General features: G+C 43.2%; 1 protein-coding gene and 1 long non-coding RNA gene across 2 annotated transcripts; both read left to right on the top strand.

Moving 5' to 3' along the window:
- Window positions 1-8,752: 8,752 nt before the first annotated feature.
- Window positions 8,753-10,894, top strand: LOC127322921 (large ribosomal subunit protein P2B). The gene is made up of 4 exons (XM_051351311.2): window positions 8,753-8,876; window positions 9,581-9,687; window positions 10,065-10,294; window positions 10,688-10,894. The coding sequence occupies exons 2-4, from the start codon at window positions 9,600-9,602 to the stop codon at window positions 10,712-10,714; spliced, it is 345 nt and encodes a 114-aa protein (XP_051207271.1). The 5' UTR covers window positions 8,753-8,876; window positions 9,581-9,599; the 3' UTR covers window positions 10,715-10,894.
- A 2,863-nt stretch (window positions 10,895-13,757) lies between these two features.
- Window positions 13,758-14,512, top strand: LOC139835065 (uncharacterized). Its single transcript, XR_011750818.1, has 2 exons — window positions 13,758-13,824; window positions 13,922-14,512. It is a non-coding gene; the product is annotated as an uncharacterized lncRNA (long non-coding RNA).
- Window positions 14,513-17,117: the final 2,605 nt, after the last annotated feature.

Here is a 17,117-nt window from a genome sequence, read left to right as displayed (position 1 = left end):
ATCGATCGATGCGTTAACGTGGGCGGTGAACCGGCCATGCACGGGCCTAGGGATGTCAATGGGGCCCCGTTCCCCGCAAACCCGTGGGGAATTCATCTATTAGGGGACGGGTATGGGCAACTTTCATCCCCGTAAGCTAAAATGGGGATGGGGAGTAAAAGGTCTCCCCATCCCCGCTCCCCGCTGTCCCCCGTTATAATTGTATATACACGTAAATTGATATATTTTTATATGAAATATGTTATAATATTGTGTCTCGTGTAGTATATTTTAATATTATTAAACATATCATACTAATATGTTATCATTTTTATTTCGTACATATTACAAAGTTGCATATTTCTATGTGCAAAATATATAAGATTATAAAATTACGAGAAGATCATTTGAATTGGGCTTCTTAATGGGGAACCCGGTCCCCGCCCCGAACCTGGTGGGGGTGGGGATGGGAAAAAAGTCTCCCCGATTACGAAATGGGGATGGGGATGAGATGGCACTCCCCGGTGGGGAGCAGACCCGTTGCCATCTGGCGCCGCCGCAGCCGGGGAATTGGGCGTCGTTCGCTAGCAACTCTAAATTGGAACGTCAGGTTGGGTGGCACCACGACGGCACATGGTTACATCCACCGATCTATTCTGGGGCTCGCTCGTCGGGCGCAATCATGCATGCGTGTTTTAGGCAACGTGCGTTCTGTACCGCGCCACCATGCCGACAAGGTTAAGCTTTCGTCCTCATGCACATGTGCTTTTATTCCGCTCTGTTAAGGTTACCGAACCGTGGGCCACTAATACTTCCTTACTAATGTTCCTTTCAACCAAGTATAATAGATTTAGATAAGGAAAACATGTTGTAAGGATTAGAATATTCCCTATGTTTTATGTTTTGGCACATGGAAGTACATGCTTCCTTTATTTTGAAATGCATCTTAAGCATATTTTAAAATGTCAAAAAGTTGAAACATAAAATTCGCATATATTGTTGAAATATTGGGCCCACTTTTAATGGCCCATACTAGATTTCAGATTTCCCTATAAATCTCAAAGCCCACATAGTGGCAGCCTTGTGAGTTTGAGCCCAAGTTGGTGGCAGCTCACTAGTGAGTGAGCAAGAGGTGGGAAGTTTAGTCCCACATGGAAAGTTGGAAGGAAGTTAGACCACCTTATAAGGTGGGTTGTTCCACCACTAGTAAGTGAGTAAGAATAGGAGTGGTTCACGCGCGCTCCTCCTCCTCGCTCGACGCGACGCGACGCGCTCGTGGTGAGTGGATTGAGCCTCGAGCCTAGACTTTCCTTTCTTTTTGCAGTTCAGGAAAACGAATAGAGTCCTAGACGGACGCGTCGCAGTTAGTCGGTTCGGGTCGCTCCCGGACCGTGGGCTATCTGTAACCGACTCGAAAACGTGCGCGCGACGTGGGCGTGCCCCACGTTGCCTAGGGTTTCCTGAGCCTATATAATCTCTTGCCCGGCTACCGCAGAAAGAAAATCCAATACACGAGTTAGGGTTTCCACCTCTCTTTGCTTGCGCCGCCATCGTAGCCTACTCCATCCCGCGCACCGACGTGCATCGACAAACGGGAGAGCAGGTCTTCGGAACCGCTCGTCCTTGCGATCCTGTACGGGAGAGGGCGAATTAGGTTTTTGGGAAGCGCTCTGCGCGACTGCTCAACCTCTTCATCACAGGTCGCCTTCCGTCCAAGTCGGGCGGTGCTGCCTACCGTCGTCTTCAACGTCGTCTACTTCGACCCGTCGTTCCTGTCGTCAACAACGTTGTCATCAACAACGTTACTGCTGCGACGTCATCTGCTACACCTCCACCGCCACCTCCACCAGATCGGTACGTGCGACATATCTTGATCTGTTTGCTGATGGATGCTTTACCGTTTGCACTGCTGCTACTCATGTTGATTAATGCATCTAGTATGTTCGAGTTTCACATGTTAGCAGTTGCTGTCATTATGTTTTATATTCTGGAATTAAGCATGGAAATTGTGCCTAATTATCCAACAATCCAAAAACCTAATTGTAGGCAATTTCCTGAGTTAACAATGACTGGTTTTGCTGATGCACTGAGGCCGGATAAGTTTACCGGTGTGCACTTTAAGAAGTGGCAGGTTAAGGCCATGCTCTGGCTTACTCATCTGAAAGTGTTCGAAGTTAGTGATGGTTTGCCTGAAGGAACTATATCTGACCAAGATCAGAACATGTTCAAGGAAAATAATACTCTCTTTGTCGGATGCGTTCTGAGTATTCTTGCTGATCTTCTGTGTGATGTGTAAAGAGCTCTGGGATGCACTGAATGCTAAATTCGGTGCAACCGATGCAGGCAGTGAACTGTACATCATGGAGAGCTTCCATGACATCAGGCTGGTAAACAACCGTTCTGTAGTCGAACAAGCTCATGAGATACAGTGCATCGCGAAAAAGCTTGAACTCCTTAAGTGTGCCTTACCTGACAAGTTTGTGGCTGGATGCATCATCGCTAAGTTGCCCCCTTCATGGAGGAACTTTTCCACAACTCTCAAACACAAGAGACAGGAGATATCAGTTGAAAATCTGATAGCGTCTCTTGATGTTGAGGAGAAAGCTCGGGCTAAGGATAATACTGAGAAAGGAGAGGGTCAGTCTAGCGCCAACATGGTGCAGAAGAAACCCTACAGCAAGAACAAAGGGAATAACAAGCTCTTCTTCAATAAGCCTATGAAGACTACAACCTTCAAGAAGAAGAAGATGATAAACAAAGCAGATCTGAGCTGCTTTACTTGTGGAGAGACTGGCCACTTTTCAAAGGACTGTCCAGAGAGGGCAGATCGCAAGAAAAAAGGCGAGGCAAGTCAACACGGTGACCGCTAGCAATGATGATGGGTACGGTAATCTCTTTACTGTTCTTTCGGTATTTCAATCTCCATGTTGGTGGATTGATACATGTGCTAATGTTCATGTGTGTGCTGACATATCCATGTTCACTTCTTACCAGGTCGCCCGGGATTCTTCCGTCTTGATTGGGAATGGGGTCACATGCTTCTGTTCGTGGTGTTGGCACGGTAGATCTGAAGTTCACTTTGGGGAAGATCGTGCACCCGAGGAACGTGCAGCATGTCCCTACTATGAACAAGAATCTCGTTAGCGGCTCCCTTCTATGCAGAGATGGGTTTAAGGTTGTTTTAGAGTCGAATAAAGTAGTTGTTTCCAAGTTTGGACAATTTATTGGTAAAGGCTATGCGTGCGGAGGCTTGTTCCGCTTTTCGATTTCGGATTTCAGTAATAAGGCTGTGAACCATATTTGTGGCAATGTTAGTGATGATACCAGTGTTTGGCATTCTCGTTTATGTCACATTAATTTTGGTTTAATGTCTCGGCTATCCAGTTTGAGTTTAATTCCAAATTTCACCATTGCCAAAGGTTCTAAGTGCCATAGTTGTGTGCAATCAAAGCAACCTCGGAAGCCTCACAAGACGGTCGAGGAGAGAAACTTGACACCTCTAGAACTCATACATTCTGATCTATGCGAGATGAATGGTGTGTTGACAAAAGGTGGAAAGAGATATTTCATGATATTGATTGATGATGCGACTAGATTTTGTTATGTTTATTTGTTGTGAACTAAAGATGAAGCTTTAGACTACTTTAAAATTTATAAGACCAAAGTTGAGAATCAATTAGAGAGAAAGATCAAGCGTTTTAGGTCGAATCATGGTGGTGAATATTTTCCTAAAATCTTTGATGAATTCTGTGAGGAACATGGAATTATTCATGAGAGGACGCCTCCCTATTCGCCCAATCAAACGGGGTTGCCGAGAGGAAAAACCGCACACTGACTGACTTGGTGAATTCCATGTTAGCCACTGCTGGTTTATCAAAGGCATGGTGGGGGGAGGCTTTGTTGACTTCATGTCATGTCCTGAATAGAGTTCCTAACAAGAATAAAGATAAAACCCCTTACGAGGAGTGGGTTGGGAGAAAACCATCACTTTCGTATTTGCGCACGTGGGGATGTTTGGCGAAAGTCAATATTCCAATTACTAAGAAGCGCAAACTCGGACCAAAGACAGTGGATTGTATCTTTCTAGGTTATGCTCCACGGAGTATAGGCTATAGATTTTTAGTAGTTCAATCCGAGGTACCTGATATGCATGTTGATACTATTATGGAATCTCGTGATGCAACATTTTTTGAGAATATGTTTCCTATGAAAGATATGCATAGCATTGCTAGAATTTCTACTGAGATAATTCCTGAGTCTAGTCCATCTAATGAGTATTTTGAACAATCACATGAGAATGTTACTGAGAAGGATGACAATGAAGCTCCTAAACGGAGCAAGAGACGGAGGATTGAAAAATCCTTTGGTGATGATTTTATTGTGTACCTTGTGGATGATACTCCCACGTCCATTGCAGAGGCATATGCATCTCGAGATGCAGATGACTTGAAAGAAGCTGTTCATAATGAGATGGACTCGATTCTTTCTAATGGAACTTGGAAGCTATCAGAACGACCCCATGGATGCAAGCCTGTGGGCTGCAAATGGGTGTTCAAGAAGAAGCTAAGACCTGATGGTACTATTAAGAAGTACAAGACACGGCTTGTAGCTAAAGGCTACACACAGAGAGAAGGCGAAGATTACTTCGACACATATTCACCTGTCGCTAGACTTACCACCATTCGAGTACTACTGTCCATGGATGCCTCTTATGGTCTTATCGTTCATCAAATGGACGTAAATACAACTTTTCTTAATGGAGAGTTGGAAGAGGAAATCTATATGGATCAGCCTGATGGGTTTGTAGTAAAAGGTGAAGAAAGTAAGGTGTGCAATTTGCTGAAATCTTTATGTGTCCTGAAACAAGCACCTAAGCAATGGTATGGGAAGTTTGACAGAACTTTAACTTCTGTAGGCTTTGTTGGCAATGAGGCTGACAAGTGCGTTTACTATCACCATGGTGGGGGCGAAGGTGTTATACTGTGTTTGTATGTGGATGATATTCTGATATTTGGTACAAACATGAAAGTAATACATGAGGTCAAGTCTTTCTTGTCAAAGTGCTTTGATATGAAAGACCTGGGAGAAGCTGATGTGATTCTGAACATCAAGCTTATTAAGAACGAGAGTGGGATTACTCTAACGCAATCCCATTATGTTGAGAAGATCTTGAGCCGGTTCGGCTATATTGGTAGCAAGTATTCTCCAACACCTTATGATCCCAGTGTGACATTGCGCAAGAACCGGAGGATTGCCGTAGATCAATTGAGAAATTCTCAGATCGTTGGCTCACTCATGTACTTAGCGAGCGCGACTAGACCTGACATCTCTTTTGCTGTTAGCAAGTTGAGTAGGTTCATGTCAAAACCTGGTACTGATCATTGGCATGCACTTGATAGAGTCATGCGCTACCTATGTGGTACAATTAGTTATGGGATTCACTATTCAGGGCACCCAGCTGTGCTTGAAGGATATAGTGATTCAAATTGGATCTCTGATGTAGTTGATCTCTACGCCACTAGCGGGTATGTACTTACCTTTGGAGGTGGCGCAGTGTCATGGAGATCTTGCAAGCAAACCATATTGACGAGGTCAACTATGGAAGCAGAACTTACTGCTTTGGACACAACCACTGTTGAATTAGAATGGTTGCGTGAGCTCTTGATGGACTTGCCTGTGGTTGAAAAATCTGTACCGGCAATCCTTTTGAATTGTGACAATCAAACTGTAATTGCCAAAGTGAACAATTCTAAGGATAACGCGAAGTCATCAAGACACGTCAAAAGACGTTTGAAGTCTGTCAGGAAATTGCGAAACTCCGGAGTAATAACTGTTACATATATTTAAACAGACAAAAACCTGGCAGATCCCTTTATAAAGGGACTATCACGTAATGTGATAGAAAGTGCATCGAGGGAGATGGGTTTGAGACGCGTTGATGTTACACCATAGTGGTAACCCAACCTTTGTGATCGGAGATCCCGTGAATTAGGACCTGGGAAGAACAAACTAGTGGTTTAATTGAGGAGAGAGTATTATGTAACCCTCTCTATGTGAAGATGCACAACTCTCAATTGTTGTAAGGCAGGTTGGCAACAAGCCTTAATGTGTTTATGTTGGCTATTTTAGCAAAGATGCTGTCCTACAGAGCATTCTTGAAATAATACACCTATATGAGTCCGATTGTTAAACGTCGCAATATATGAGATTTGGGTGATCGCTAGTAAACTCATGAAGAGACCACGAAGTATGACGCATATGCTTCACCCGCGGGGTAGGCTACTGGCAGCCATGTACTGGTTATGACTTTGAGTGAAACCCTGTTCACGCAAAACTTGCAATTCAAGGCTTAGTCCATTGTTCAAGTGTGAATGGATGTAGCTTAAGGTTCTAGGCGGAAATTCAACTTAACAGTCTCCACTGAAACACTGGTATATAAACAAGCAGCGAGTATTGGTAAAACTCTAAATGGGGATGTGAGATCTGGTGGGGGATTGTTGAAATATTGGGCACACTTTTAATGGCCCATACTAGATTTCAAATTTCCCTATAAATCTCAAAGCCCACATAGTGGCAGCCTTATGAGTTTGAGCCCAAGTTGGTGGCAGCTCACTAGGGAGTGGCAAGAGGCGGGAAGTTTTGTCCCACATGAAAAGTTGGGAGGAAGTTAGACCACCTTATAAGGTGGGTTGTTCCACCACTAGTAAGTGAGTAAGAATAGGAGTGGTTCACGCGCCCGCTCCTCCTCCTTCTCGCTCGCTCGTCTCGACTCGACTCGACACGACACGACACATCACGACGCGCCCCGCGCTCGTGGTGAGTGGATTGAGCCTCGAGCCGAGACTTTCCTTTCTTTTTGCAGTTCAGGAAAACGAATAGAGTTCTAGACGGACGCGTCGTAGTTAGTCGGTTCGGGTCGCTCCCGGGCCGTGGGCTATCTGTAACCGACTCGAAAACGTGCGCGCGACATGGGCGTGCATCACGTTGCCTAGGGTTTCCTGAGCCTATATAATCTCTTGCCCGGCTACCGCAGAAAGACAATCCAATACACGAGTTAGGGTTTCCACCTCTCTCTGCTTGCGTCGCCATCGTAGCCTACTCCATCCCGCGCACCGACGTGCATCGGCAAACGGGAGAGCATGTCTTCGGAACCGCTCGTCCTTGCGATCCTGTACGGGAGAGGGCGAATTAGGTTTTTGGGAAGCGCTCTGCGCGACTGCTCAACCTCTTCATCACGGGTCGCCTTCCGTCCAAGTCGGGCGGTGCTGCCTACCGTCGTCTTCAACGCCGTCTACTTCGACCCGTCGTTCCTGTCGTCAACAACGTTGTCATCAACAACGTTACTGCTGCGACGTCATCTGCTACACCTCCACCGCCACCTCCACCAGATCGGTACGTGCGACATATCTCGATCTGTTTGCTGATGGATGCTTTACCGTTTGCGCTGCTGCTACTCATGTTGATTAATGCATCTAGTATGTTCGAGTTTCACATGTTAGCAGTTGCTGTCATTATGTTTTATATTCTGGAATTAATCATGGAAATTGTGCCTAATTATCCAACATATATATCTTCACGTGCTACGCGTTCACACAGTTATTTCATAAAAAATCGACTTGTCGTGTGGCGTGTGTAAAAAATACAAAATTAGGAGCTAAAATAAGTCATTTCACAAGATAAATTTTCTCTTTTTTACATGGACCACAAAATTCTCCATTTTCCACGAAACTTTAATCTTCTAGCAATCATGTATCACGACGTCGAAAGGATCTCACACGAGGGTGGTAGGAAGATATCCAATTACTATTTTGATTCTCGCGGCACGATCATGACAGGTATCCCGGATCACCGTTTACTGGAAAGATAAGAATCAAAAGGATAGATGCACGTGCTTCCAAGTATTTTGTAAGAGTTCAATATGGATAATTTTCTAGCTAACTATTATAAATGATGACTGTAAACCTGACAATAGATGACACCACAATAGCTTATAGGCAGCAGTTGGGTCTACTCCATCCGTCTAAAAATATGTGTGTTAGTTTTATCTAGATACGGATGTATCTTTAACTAAAATGCATCTAGATATATCTGTATCTAGACAAAAGTGAGATACAATTTTTAGATGGAGGGAATACTACTAAACTTACCCTTACATGACTAGTGATGCATGATGCTATGCTTGAGTTGGATTTGTCTTGCCAAACGATCCGGAGGGATGCAACGATTTAATTGGAGTGTTTTTGTTTAAATACGCTACAAACACATAAGCTTATACACTCAGTCCTATATACATACACATATAGACCCTACCCTAGGAGCACTCTGAAATACGGTGTTGACGGGTCGGGTCGTCGATGAAATCACCGAGGGACCGTTGCCTCCCACTAAGAAAAACATTCCGCCATTGTAGGACATGTGTCAAACCTCATGGTTATTAAAGCTTGATGGGCAGTGGGAGCTTAGCTTGGTCCTCGATTTGGGCCTAGTAGTAGTTTGCAGGAGGAAGGTATTAAAATGTCATGGATTTTTTTAAAGAACAACAAAGGATGCACGAGCAGAGTATGACTCGGGCTGTGGGTCATACGGAGCCCATCAATAACTGCATATATTTTCGAGGGGCTCAAGATGGTTCCACACTTTACTGGGCCTATACAAGAGAATGAAAGCCCTTCGACTGCTGTTAGACATGGGCTGATCGAGTACTGTGCTAGGGCCGTCAGGCGACACTTTATGGGCTTCGGGACGTTCTCCATTTGTCCGGAAACATCTGAGATCCAGTGGTCTTGGACCCGGCCCGAATGCCGTATATATAGCCGAAATGCATCGGCCGAAGCCCTAGTCACGCACGAACCCCCTCCGCCGCCACCCTCCTTTCTTCTCCCGTGCGCTGCTCCGAGGTAGGGCTCCGCCGCCAATCTCATCCTTTTACCTTTGTTCTTTGTTGATTCGCGATTCCCGCTAGGCTCTCGGTTATCTAACTTGACTAGTGCAACGATCTTGTGACAAGTCCAAAAATCTTTGTTGGTCTGCGAGGATCCCCGTCTCTTTGGTAGGAGAATATTTTCTTGGATGCAAAGTGTTCTTGATTGTTCTGGGTAGATTCGTGCCGTCTAGTTTGTTTAGTTGTCGCCTGTAGTTTGCTTAGTGTTTTCTCTGCTAGATCTCTAGCTTTGCGCATGCGCATCTAGATTCGGGAGCCGTCCCCCTTAGAACTCTGATTTCCCCTTTTATAAACCTGGTAGGTCCTTCAGATTTGTTTTCCTGCCTTGATTGAATGGGTAGCATAAAACCGGAAATGAAATAGTTCGTCAGCTCACATAATCAATCATAGTTTTTCCGGTGAAGAAACCTGCGTCTTCGAAGGCTTCAGGCCGGATGCAAAGGATAGTCAATTTTGTTACACTTTTCTCCACATGCCCAATTTGATGCATTATTGCATTATTTCCAATCCTTTGATGTAGTTGTCGTATTACCTTTCATGTGTGATGAATAATTGCTTGTTACTGTTTTCATTTCACAGTCACTTTCTTTCTCGCTAGTCGCATACATGTACCCTCCATATAGCAAATACTGAGACTGCTGCTGCCATTTTGATATGTAGGTGTTCCTTAGTTTCCACGATGAAGCTGATCGCTGCCTACCTGCTTGCCCATCTGGGCGGGAAACCTTCCCCAACTGCTGCTGATGTCAAGAACATCCTGGACTCAGGTATATTTGCTTTGTTTTTATTTCTTCTGATTCTGTTTACCAGGCATTGCTTCCACATTTTGTTATGGTCATGCATATTTATCATGATAAAAGGTTTGCTGCACACTATTTTGTTTCTGAACATGACTGAATACACTATTTTTCAGCTACGTTCATTGAATTTTATTATTTATTCTATCACTTTCAAAACAACAAGAACCTATGATAGTTATTATTATTATGGTCACATTTCAAAACTTTTTTGCTATCTGGTACTTTATAGACAACATGGGAGTATAAAATGCTTGTTGTCTTGGGAAAGCGGAATCTATGTGAGAATGTAGTTCTATAATTACGTGTTTCATTTGGCTCAGAAATTGCATTGATTCTCTTTACAGTTGGTGCTGAAGCTGATGAAAACAAGCTCGAGTCCCTTCTTGCTGAACTCAAAGGCAAGGACATAACAGAAGTGATTGCATGTGGAAGGGAGAAGTTTGCTTCTGTGCCTTCAGGTGGTGGCGCCATTGCTGGGGGAGCTCCTGCTGCTGCGGCCGCTGGGGGAGGTGCGGCACCTGCTGCAGAGGCAAAGAAGGAGGAGAAGGTTGAAGAGAAGGAAGAATCTGATGATGTAAGTATTCTTCACCTACCAATGGTTACACACATTTATTTCAGTTCTGCCTGTAATTTCTAGCAGTACTTCTGTCACAGCAATTATCATTTTTGTTCATGGACTTCCTAGTCATAACTCAATTCATAAGTTGAGTCTTGCATGCATACTCAAGTCATAAGTAGCTTTCCTCGCATGGAAAAACATTCACCTGTTTCTCGTTTGCAAATTACCGCCACTACCTTATTTCATTAGTAGGGTCTTGCATGCCTACTCAATTCATAAGTAGGGGCTTGCATGCCTACTCAATTCATAAGTAAGGGCTTGCATGGCTTTCCTCACATGGAGAACATTCACCTGTTATTTGTTTGCAAATTACTGTTACTTACTGACATTCTCATTTTCTTTCTGCAGGACATGGGTTTCAGCCTGTTTGACTAAGTCTTCTCGCCCCCCTGTTTACCCTAGTATCTGTCTTGTGTGGTCTGCTGTGACGGCGTCGTATTATGAACCATTTAGAGATCCTTGGGACATTGTAAATGTCTAGTACCTTGGCATGTGACTTGTCACTTTGTCTGAGTTTTGTTAAGTTGAATGGTGATCAGCAGGATTTCTGTTTCAGCATTGTTCTGGTGATGTTGGCTATCATTGGCGTAGCCTTATATCTGTTTCATTTTCTTTATGGTTTGATGATGTGATGAAATGCTTGTACTTGTATTGCTCTCTATGCTTGTAATGTTTAAACCACCTAGGCACATTGGTGCGGCAACTAAAATGGTTAGATCATCAACTCAAACGCTTGATTTTTAATGCCTCACAGCTTGGTAGTTTGTTACCAAACCAGAGTCTACCCCTTACTGCGATGAGGAAGCACCCACACTATTACACGATTTAGGATGCTACTGCCCCTGCAATTAAATGGTTAGAAACAACAGCAACACATGAGAAAATTTACAACTGCCAACTCTGCAACTGATACACCTAGCCTTGTCTAGTTGTCTTGGGTTACTGTGAAAGAACATCCAAGGCATTTCGGGTGACTGAAAGAACTAAGTATCGAAGGCATTTGCTGCGTTATCAGCGAGTGCTCGCCTTCCACTACTACACGGTAGGGATTTAGGGGCACTTTGCCCTGGGGCACTTTTCAAAGTGCCCCTAAATACCCCCTTTTAGAGGCACTTTGGCCAAAATGCCTCTAATGCCCTACCTATTGGGGCAGTTTTGAGAAGTGCCCCAATAGGTGTATATTGGGGCAGTTTCAAAAAGTGCTCCAATTGCTATATACCTATTGGGGCAGTTTCACAAATGCCCCAAATTCCCCGCCGGTGAGGTGCCGCGGTGTGCCACCCTTCCCCAAGGCCCCAAGCGCTGACGGCGTCACCACCGAGGAGAACGGAACCGTAGATGTGTTCTGGCTGCCGCCTCTCCTGCTCACTCTCATGTACCCAAGTTCGGTTTCTTCGGCATTTTAAAATTTTGAAAAGGATGTTTCTGAGTTTAACATCCAATAGATGCTCATAAGCTTTTTTTTCCTCCTATTCCTATTGATCAGAAGTATCCAGCAGCGCCACGCCAGAGTTACTTCCGAAGCGCTACAGACGGGACGAAATCCGGCAGCCAGTTGTTGGCTCATTTCCGTGGATACAATTACTCTGCAATCGTACAAACTACAGAGCAGAGTGGACGATAGGCACAGTAGCTTTCATGAAACAAAGTAGAGACAAGATGGGGATGCCACGGCTTCCAGCCTTCCAGGTCATCCGAAACGGACAAGTCCTACTGACCAAAGCACAACACAGTAGCAGTAGCCAAAGAGCACACACGGCCTCCACCGCAAAATTCAAGTGCTTAGTTACAAATTCAAACAAAGTTAAAAACAACAAATTATGTGTAAACAATAGACATAAACATCTGGTAATAGAAACAGATAATTCAAACACTTAAATTCATACAAACCATCACATAGAACTTGAAAGCTAAACTAGGTGATAATCCAAACTACTTGATAATTTGAATCTAAACTAGGTGATAATCCAAACTACTTGATAATTTGAACAAGTTTACTGTAGAACATTAAACTAGAACAAGTTTACTTGATAATCTGAACTAGCTAATTGCCCCCACTAGTTGATGATCTCAACAAAGTTGAGACTTATATACTCCTGCATTGGATATATCTTGATCAAAACAATTGATTCATCTCCAATGTGAGCAGCAGCAACAAAGTCTGTCCAACCATTTGAAAAGGATACATGTCCAAGGTCCCATTCAATTTTGTAGGTGCAGTCAATAAAGTCTTCTTCTTCTCCTTCTAGGGGTTGTCCATTCCTTGAAAGCTGTGCTTTTCCAAAAACTGGGTACCTGTAGCCATCCACAGCCTCACTAGGCATGTACTGACATAAGAGCAAATAATAATTTGTCACCATCTAATTATTGCATTCAAATGCATGAAAACATGAGAATAATTAGCTAGTAGCAGAAACCAAACCAGACAAACTTACCAAGGCTTCAAATTCCTGATTGTCCTCATCCATCTTGTGCACCCAAAAATTCTTCTGATCTTTTAGTTCATAGAATTCATGTTCGGTGACATAAACATCTTTGTAGATTCCAAAAAGAATGGCAGCCATCTCCTGCTTTCGATAATCGAATTGATGTCTGTGAATACAGTTCTGTACAGGATGCTCCGTATGGAACTAGGCATATCTCCAACCACTGCAGAAATAGGTGTCATACAATTTCAGTAACATATAGGAATGGCTATAGGTTCAGCAATACTAAATTTAAAAACATGAAGTTGAGCCAGAATATACCCGTTTCTTCAACTACGGCTTTCTCAATATTGTTCTTGTAAACAGTAACATTGAATAAGTTGGATAGTCCATCAAGAGAATCTTCATTGTATTCGAAATGCACAACATCTCCCACTTCTATATCATAAGCCCTAATTAAAGATTTCCAGTAAGGACCACAAATGTATGTCCTCAACCTATCTTTTCTCGGGAACAAATCATATTTGCGAAAGTTGGGTGTCCTGGCAACTAGCCAATTCTTTGTGAACTTGTTCAACCTCTCTCTGAAGGAGCAAGGTACATTCTGTATGTACACAAAAAGTGTTAAGTTATAAATAATATGATTGGCTACTGTATCACAATGAATGGAAACCACATTATCCAGTTTCAACATGTCTTACCACACCATGTAGGAATCCAGGAACGACGATAACATGGAAACTTGTTGTTTTCCTCTCTGCACGGCCACAATTTTCAGAAGGTTGCTCACAGCCAACACAAGTCATTTCGGCCATCACCTACAATAGAATTGGAGAGATTTAGGAGATGATGTAAAAAAATTACAATTTATGCATGCGCATGTCCGTTTCTGATATGTAGTATAATGTACAGCTACGGTTGCAGCTACGGTTGCACGGTACATAATGGAGAGCTATGGTCTGCTTCAGCGATCAACGGGTGGTGTCCTGTGCCAACATCGACCTTGATGTTTGGCGAAGAACAAACGTTACAGAAACGTATCAGCTATGGCTACAAAAGGCAAGTCCTTCGATCTTCCTTTGAACTTCGAACCACAGACTTTATAGTACTGTCAAGCGACAACAACTGTTAATTTCTTGTGTTGTCGTGGTTGCAGAACCGGGAGTCAGAGTTCAGGCTGTGGAAGATGGCATCGCTGCCGCCGGCGCTGATAGCGTTCAACGGCCGGGTTCAAGCCATAGAGCCGTTGTGGCACCTGTCGGGCCTCGGCTGGCGAATGCCGGACCCTGACCTCATGCAGTTTTCCGCGGTTCTGCATTTCAGCGGGCCGCGGAAGCCGTGGCTGGAGATTGCGTTCCCAGAGTTGCGGCAATTGTGGCTCGTGCACTTGAACGTGTCAGACAGCTTCCTACGATGCTACGGCATAGTCAAATGACAGTAACTGGAACAGGAAGAATTAAGCTGGAAAGGAGAGAAGTACAGTATAATCGGTTCCAAGAACTGGGTGCAGGGCTAGGTTTATGAGGAGAGGGAAGTAGGTGCTGCTTTCAGTCTCTCCTCAACGTGGCTGGCTTTGCTAGTTCAATGCCACTGAGTGGAACAACTCATGGTGTATATATAGCTGAGATATTTTTTCTTTAGTTACAAAACAAAAGTTGGAAATTTGTAATCAGTGGCCAAGAGATAACTTTTCTTGGCTCCACATGATAAACTGACTGTATGGAACATTGGTTGATTTAATTGGGTCCATCTAAATGTGGACAAACGTAACGTTCAATTTTAAGTTCACCTTTTTATACCTCAAATTTAGAAAGAAGAAAATCTCAAATGAATCAGGAATAACAAGACCTGCATTCAGTTACAATTTTGCTAATCCTTCAAACTTAAAAGCCTGAAGTACAAGAAAAAAGAAGTTGTAATAAATCTGACAGTACGAGAACTTGTTCAACCTCTCTCTGAATGAACAAGGTACATTCTGTAGGTAAAACAAACATTAATGCGGTGTGTGCCATGCATGGTGACCGGACGAAAAGGGAGCGGACAAAACAGAAAAAGGAATACAGCGGTGTCTGTCATAGCTAGAGGGTAATCCTTGCCCTTTTTTCTTCCGTCACATAGCTAGATGTAAACAAACATAGCCAGGTAAATAATTTATGCATGGACACAGGGTGAGAGATTCAGGAAGTAAACAACTAACCGTCAAACAGCAGATTGATTTGTAGAGGATGAACTGCTAGACCTTTTGGTTCTGCACAGGTTGGAACGAACAATTAATTGAAGCAGCCAAGGAACCAGTAATTGAGAACAAGGAGAGGATGAACAATGAATAGTTTAATCAGAAATCTTAATCTGCAGAAAACATAAAACTCACCGTAAAACAACAGTTTGATTTGGAGAGAATGAACTGCTAGACCTTTCAGGTTCTGCACATGTTGGAACGAACAATTAATAGGAGCAACCAAGGAACCAGTAATTGAGAACAAGGAGAGGATGAACAATTAATAGAAATCAAATTAGAAAAAAGAGATATCGATGAACAATTATTATACAAAACTGTCCTTCTCTGTTTTAATTATCTGTCTCTGTTAGCATCTCCCAGGCGCTTCTTCTTGTATTTGTTATCTTCAGCCAGGCGCTTCTCATTGTCTCGGTTATCTTTCAACAGGGGCTTCTCCTTGTGGCTGGTGTCCTCCTCTTGGTCATGAGCAGGGATTTTCTCATTCTTCATGTACCCAAACACTTCTGTATTCCCAATGCTAACAGCGTCATCTACCTCATCCCTGCATTTAACAAGCAATTGTTAGAAATGCAAACACACCTAGCAATTGTTTTAATTGCAAACACCAAATCAAGAAATTGTTTGAATTTTTTGAGACTAGAACCAGATCAAGCAAATGTTTGAATTGCAAACACCAAATGAAGCTAGCACAAAATATCTACAAGATTAAATCCACAATCGAAGTACAGTAAGTTGTATTATGATACAAAACTGTCCTTCTCTGTTTTAATTACCTGTCTCTGTTAGCATCTCCCAGGCGCTTCTTCTTGTATTTGTTATCTTCAGCCAGGCGCTTCTCATTGTCTCGGTTATCTTTCAACATGGGCTTGTCCTTGTGGCTGGTGTCCTCCTCTGTTGACTAGAGAAAGCAATGTAGGTAAAAAATCAGTTAAGGCAGGTTATAAAATACGAACCAAAACTGTCCTTCTCAACATAGCCCTACTCTGGTACACAAGCATTTTCTGGATTGGACATCAATTATGAGACTTGCAGTTAAGGCATGCACACAAAAATGAATTACCTGACGGTTAGTTACTCGGCTGGTTCTGATGCGCTCGTCAATGTCAACTTTGTTTGAAGGAAAGAGCTGTTAAACAAAGATTTGCAGTAAGGTACACCAACTATGAGAATTGCAGCTAATGATTAACAATTAGGCAGCCAAAGCATTGCATTAAATAGCACGAGCTGATCAAAATGGTGTAGCATCATTTTGTCTAAACCAAAACCACGTGCCACTCTAAATCATCATTAGATAGATGATAGTAACCAATGAAGCATATTATACTTCGATACAAGAAGCACAAAAAGGGAAAACTTAATTAAGCAAGCACCAGATCCTCTAAATTATCAACATATAATGCCTAGACTACTTTGGTTGGAAACCATCAGAAAAATATGCAACCTATGTATTATAGGTTTTGCCTATACAACAGATTTCAGGATCAAAAGGGACAGCAGTGGCAATTAATCAAGACCACCTACTGCAAACCAGCCATTCACCAATATCTCAACTAGTACTAGCTAGGTCAAATTGCAATCAGCACACAGAAACACAGTCATGTATATAGTATATGACTATGCAAGTTGACAGTAATAATTTGGAGCTTTTCAGAAACAAATTGAGTAAAATTGAGTATGCAAGCATTGAAAGGAACATATGCCTATTCATATCAGCAACATCAAGCTGCTACTGCAGTTCGTACTGGTTAGAAGCAATTAGAGAGCATACTGTCAGTAACAGCATGCTTCTACTGCAGTTCATCATTAGATAGTAGGCCAAGTCAGTACACAAGTTAACAGCACCAGGCCAAGTAACTGCACAAGTTAAATGAATTACCTGACGGTTAATTCCTCGGCTGGGCGTGATGCGCTCGCCAACGTCAACTATGTGCGAAGGGAAGTGGACAACTGATCCGTGATACATCAGTTCCCCAGCATGTAGAGGACGTACATCGACGACATGGTCGTCTTGGTCGTACAGGACGATGCGACTCGCGTCGGCCCGTAGGACCACCGAGCCCTTGTGCTTGGCCTTCTTACGGCTGTTGACGAACGTGGTGTAGGTAACACACCA

This window comes from Lolium perenne, chromosome 1, assembly GCF_019359855.2.
Source record: "Lolium perenne isolate Kyuss_39 chromosome 1, Kyuss_2.0, whole genome shotgun sequence".
Taxonomy (NCBI): domain Eukaryota; kingdom Viridiplantae; phylum Streptophyta; class Magnoliopsida; order Poales; family Poaceae; genus Lolium; species Lolium perenne.
Note: the sequence above shows the minus strand (reverse complement) of the source record. Positions and strands in the feature narration are given on the sequence as shown.

Coding starts and splice junctions, on each gene's coding strand:
- LOC127322921 (XM_051351311.2), top strand. CDS start 9,600: ATGAAGCTGATCGCTGCCTACCTGCTTGCCCATCTGGGCGGGAAACCT. Junction 9,688..10,064: donor CAAGAACATCCTGGACTCAG/GTATATTTGCTT, acceptor TTCTCTTTACAG/TTGGTGCTGAAGCTGATGAA. Junction 10,295..10,687: donor AGAAGGAAGAATCTGATGAT/GTAAGTATTCTT, acceptor TTCTTTCTGCAG/GACATGGGTTTCAGCCTGTT.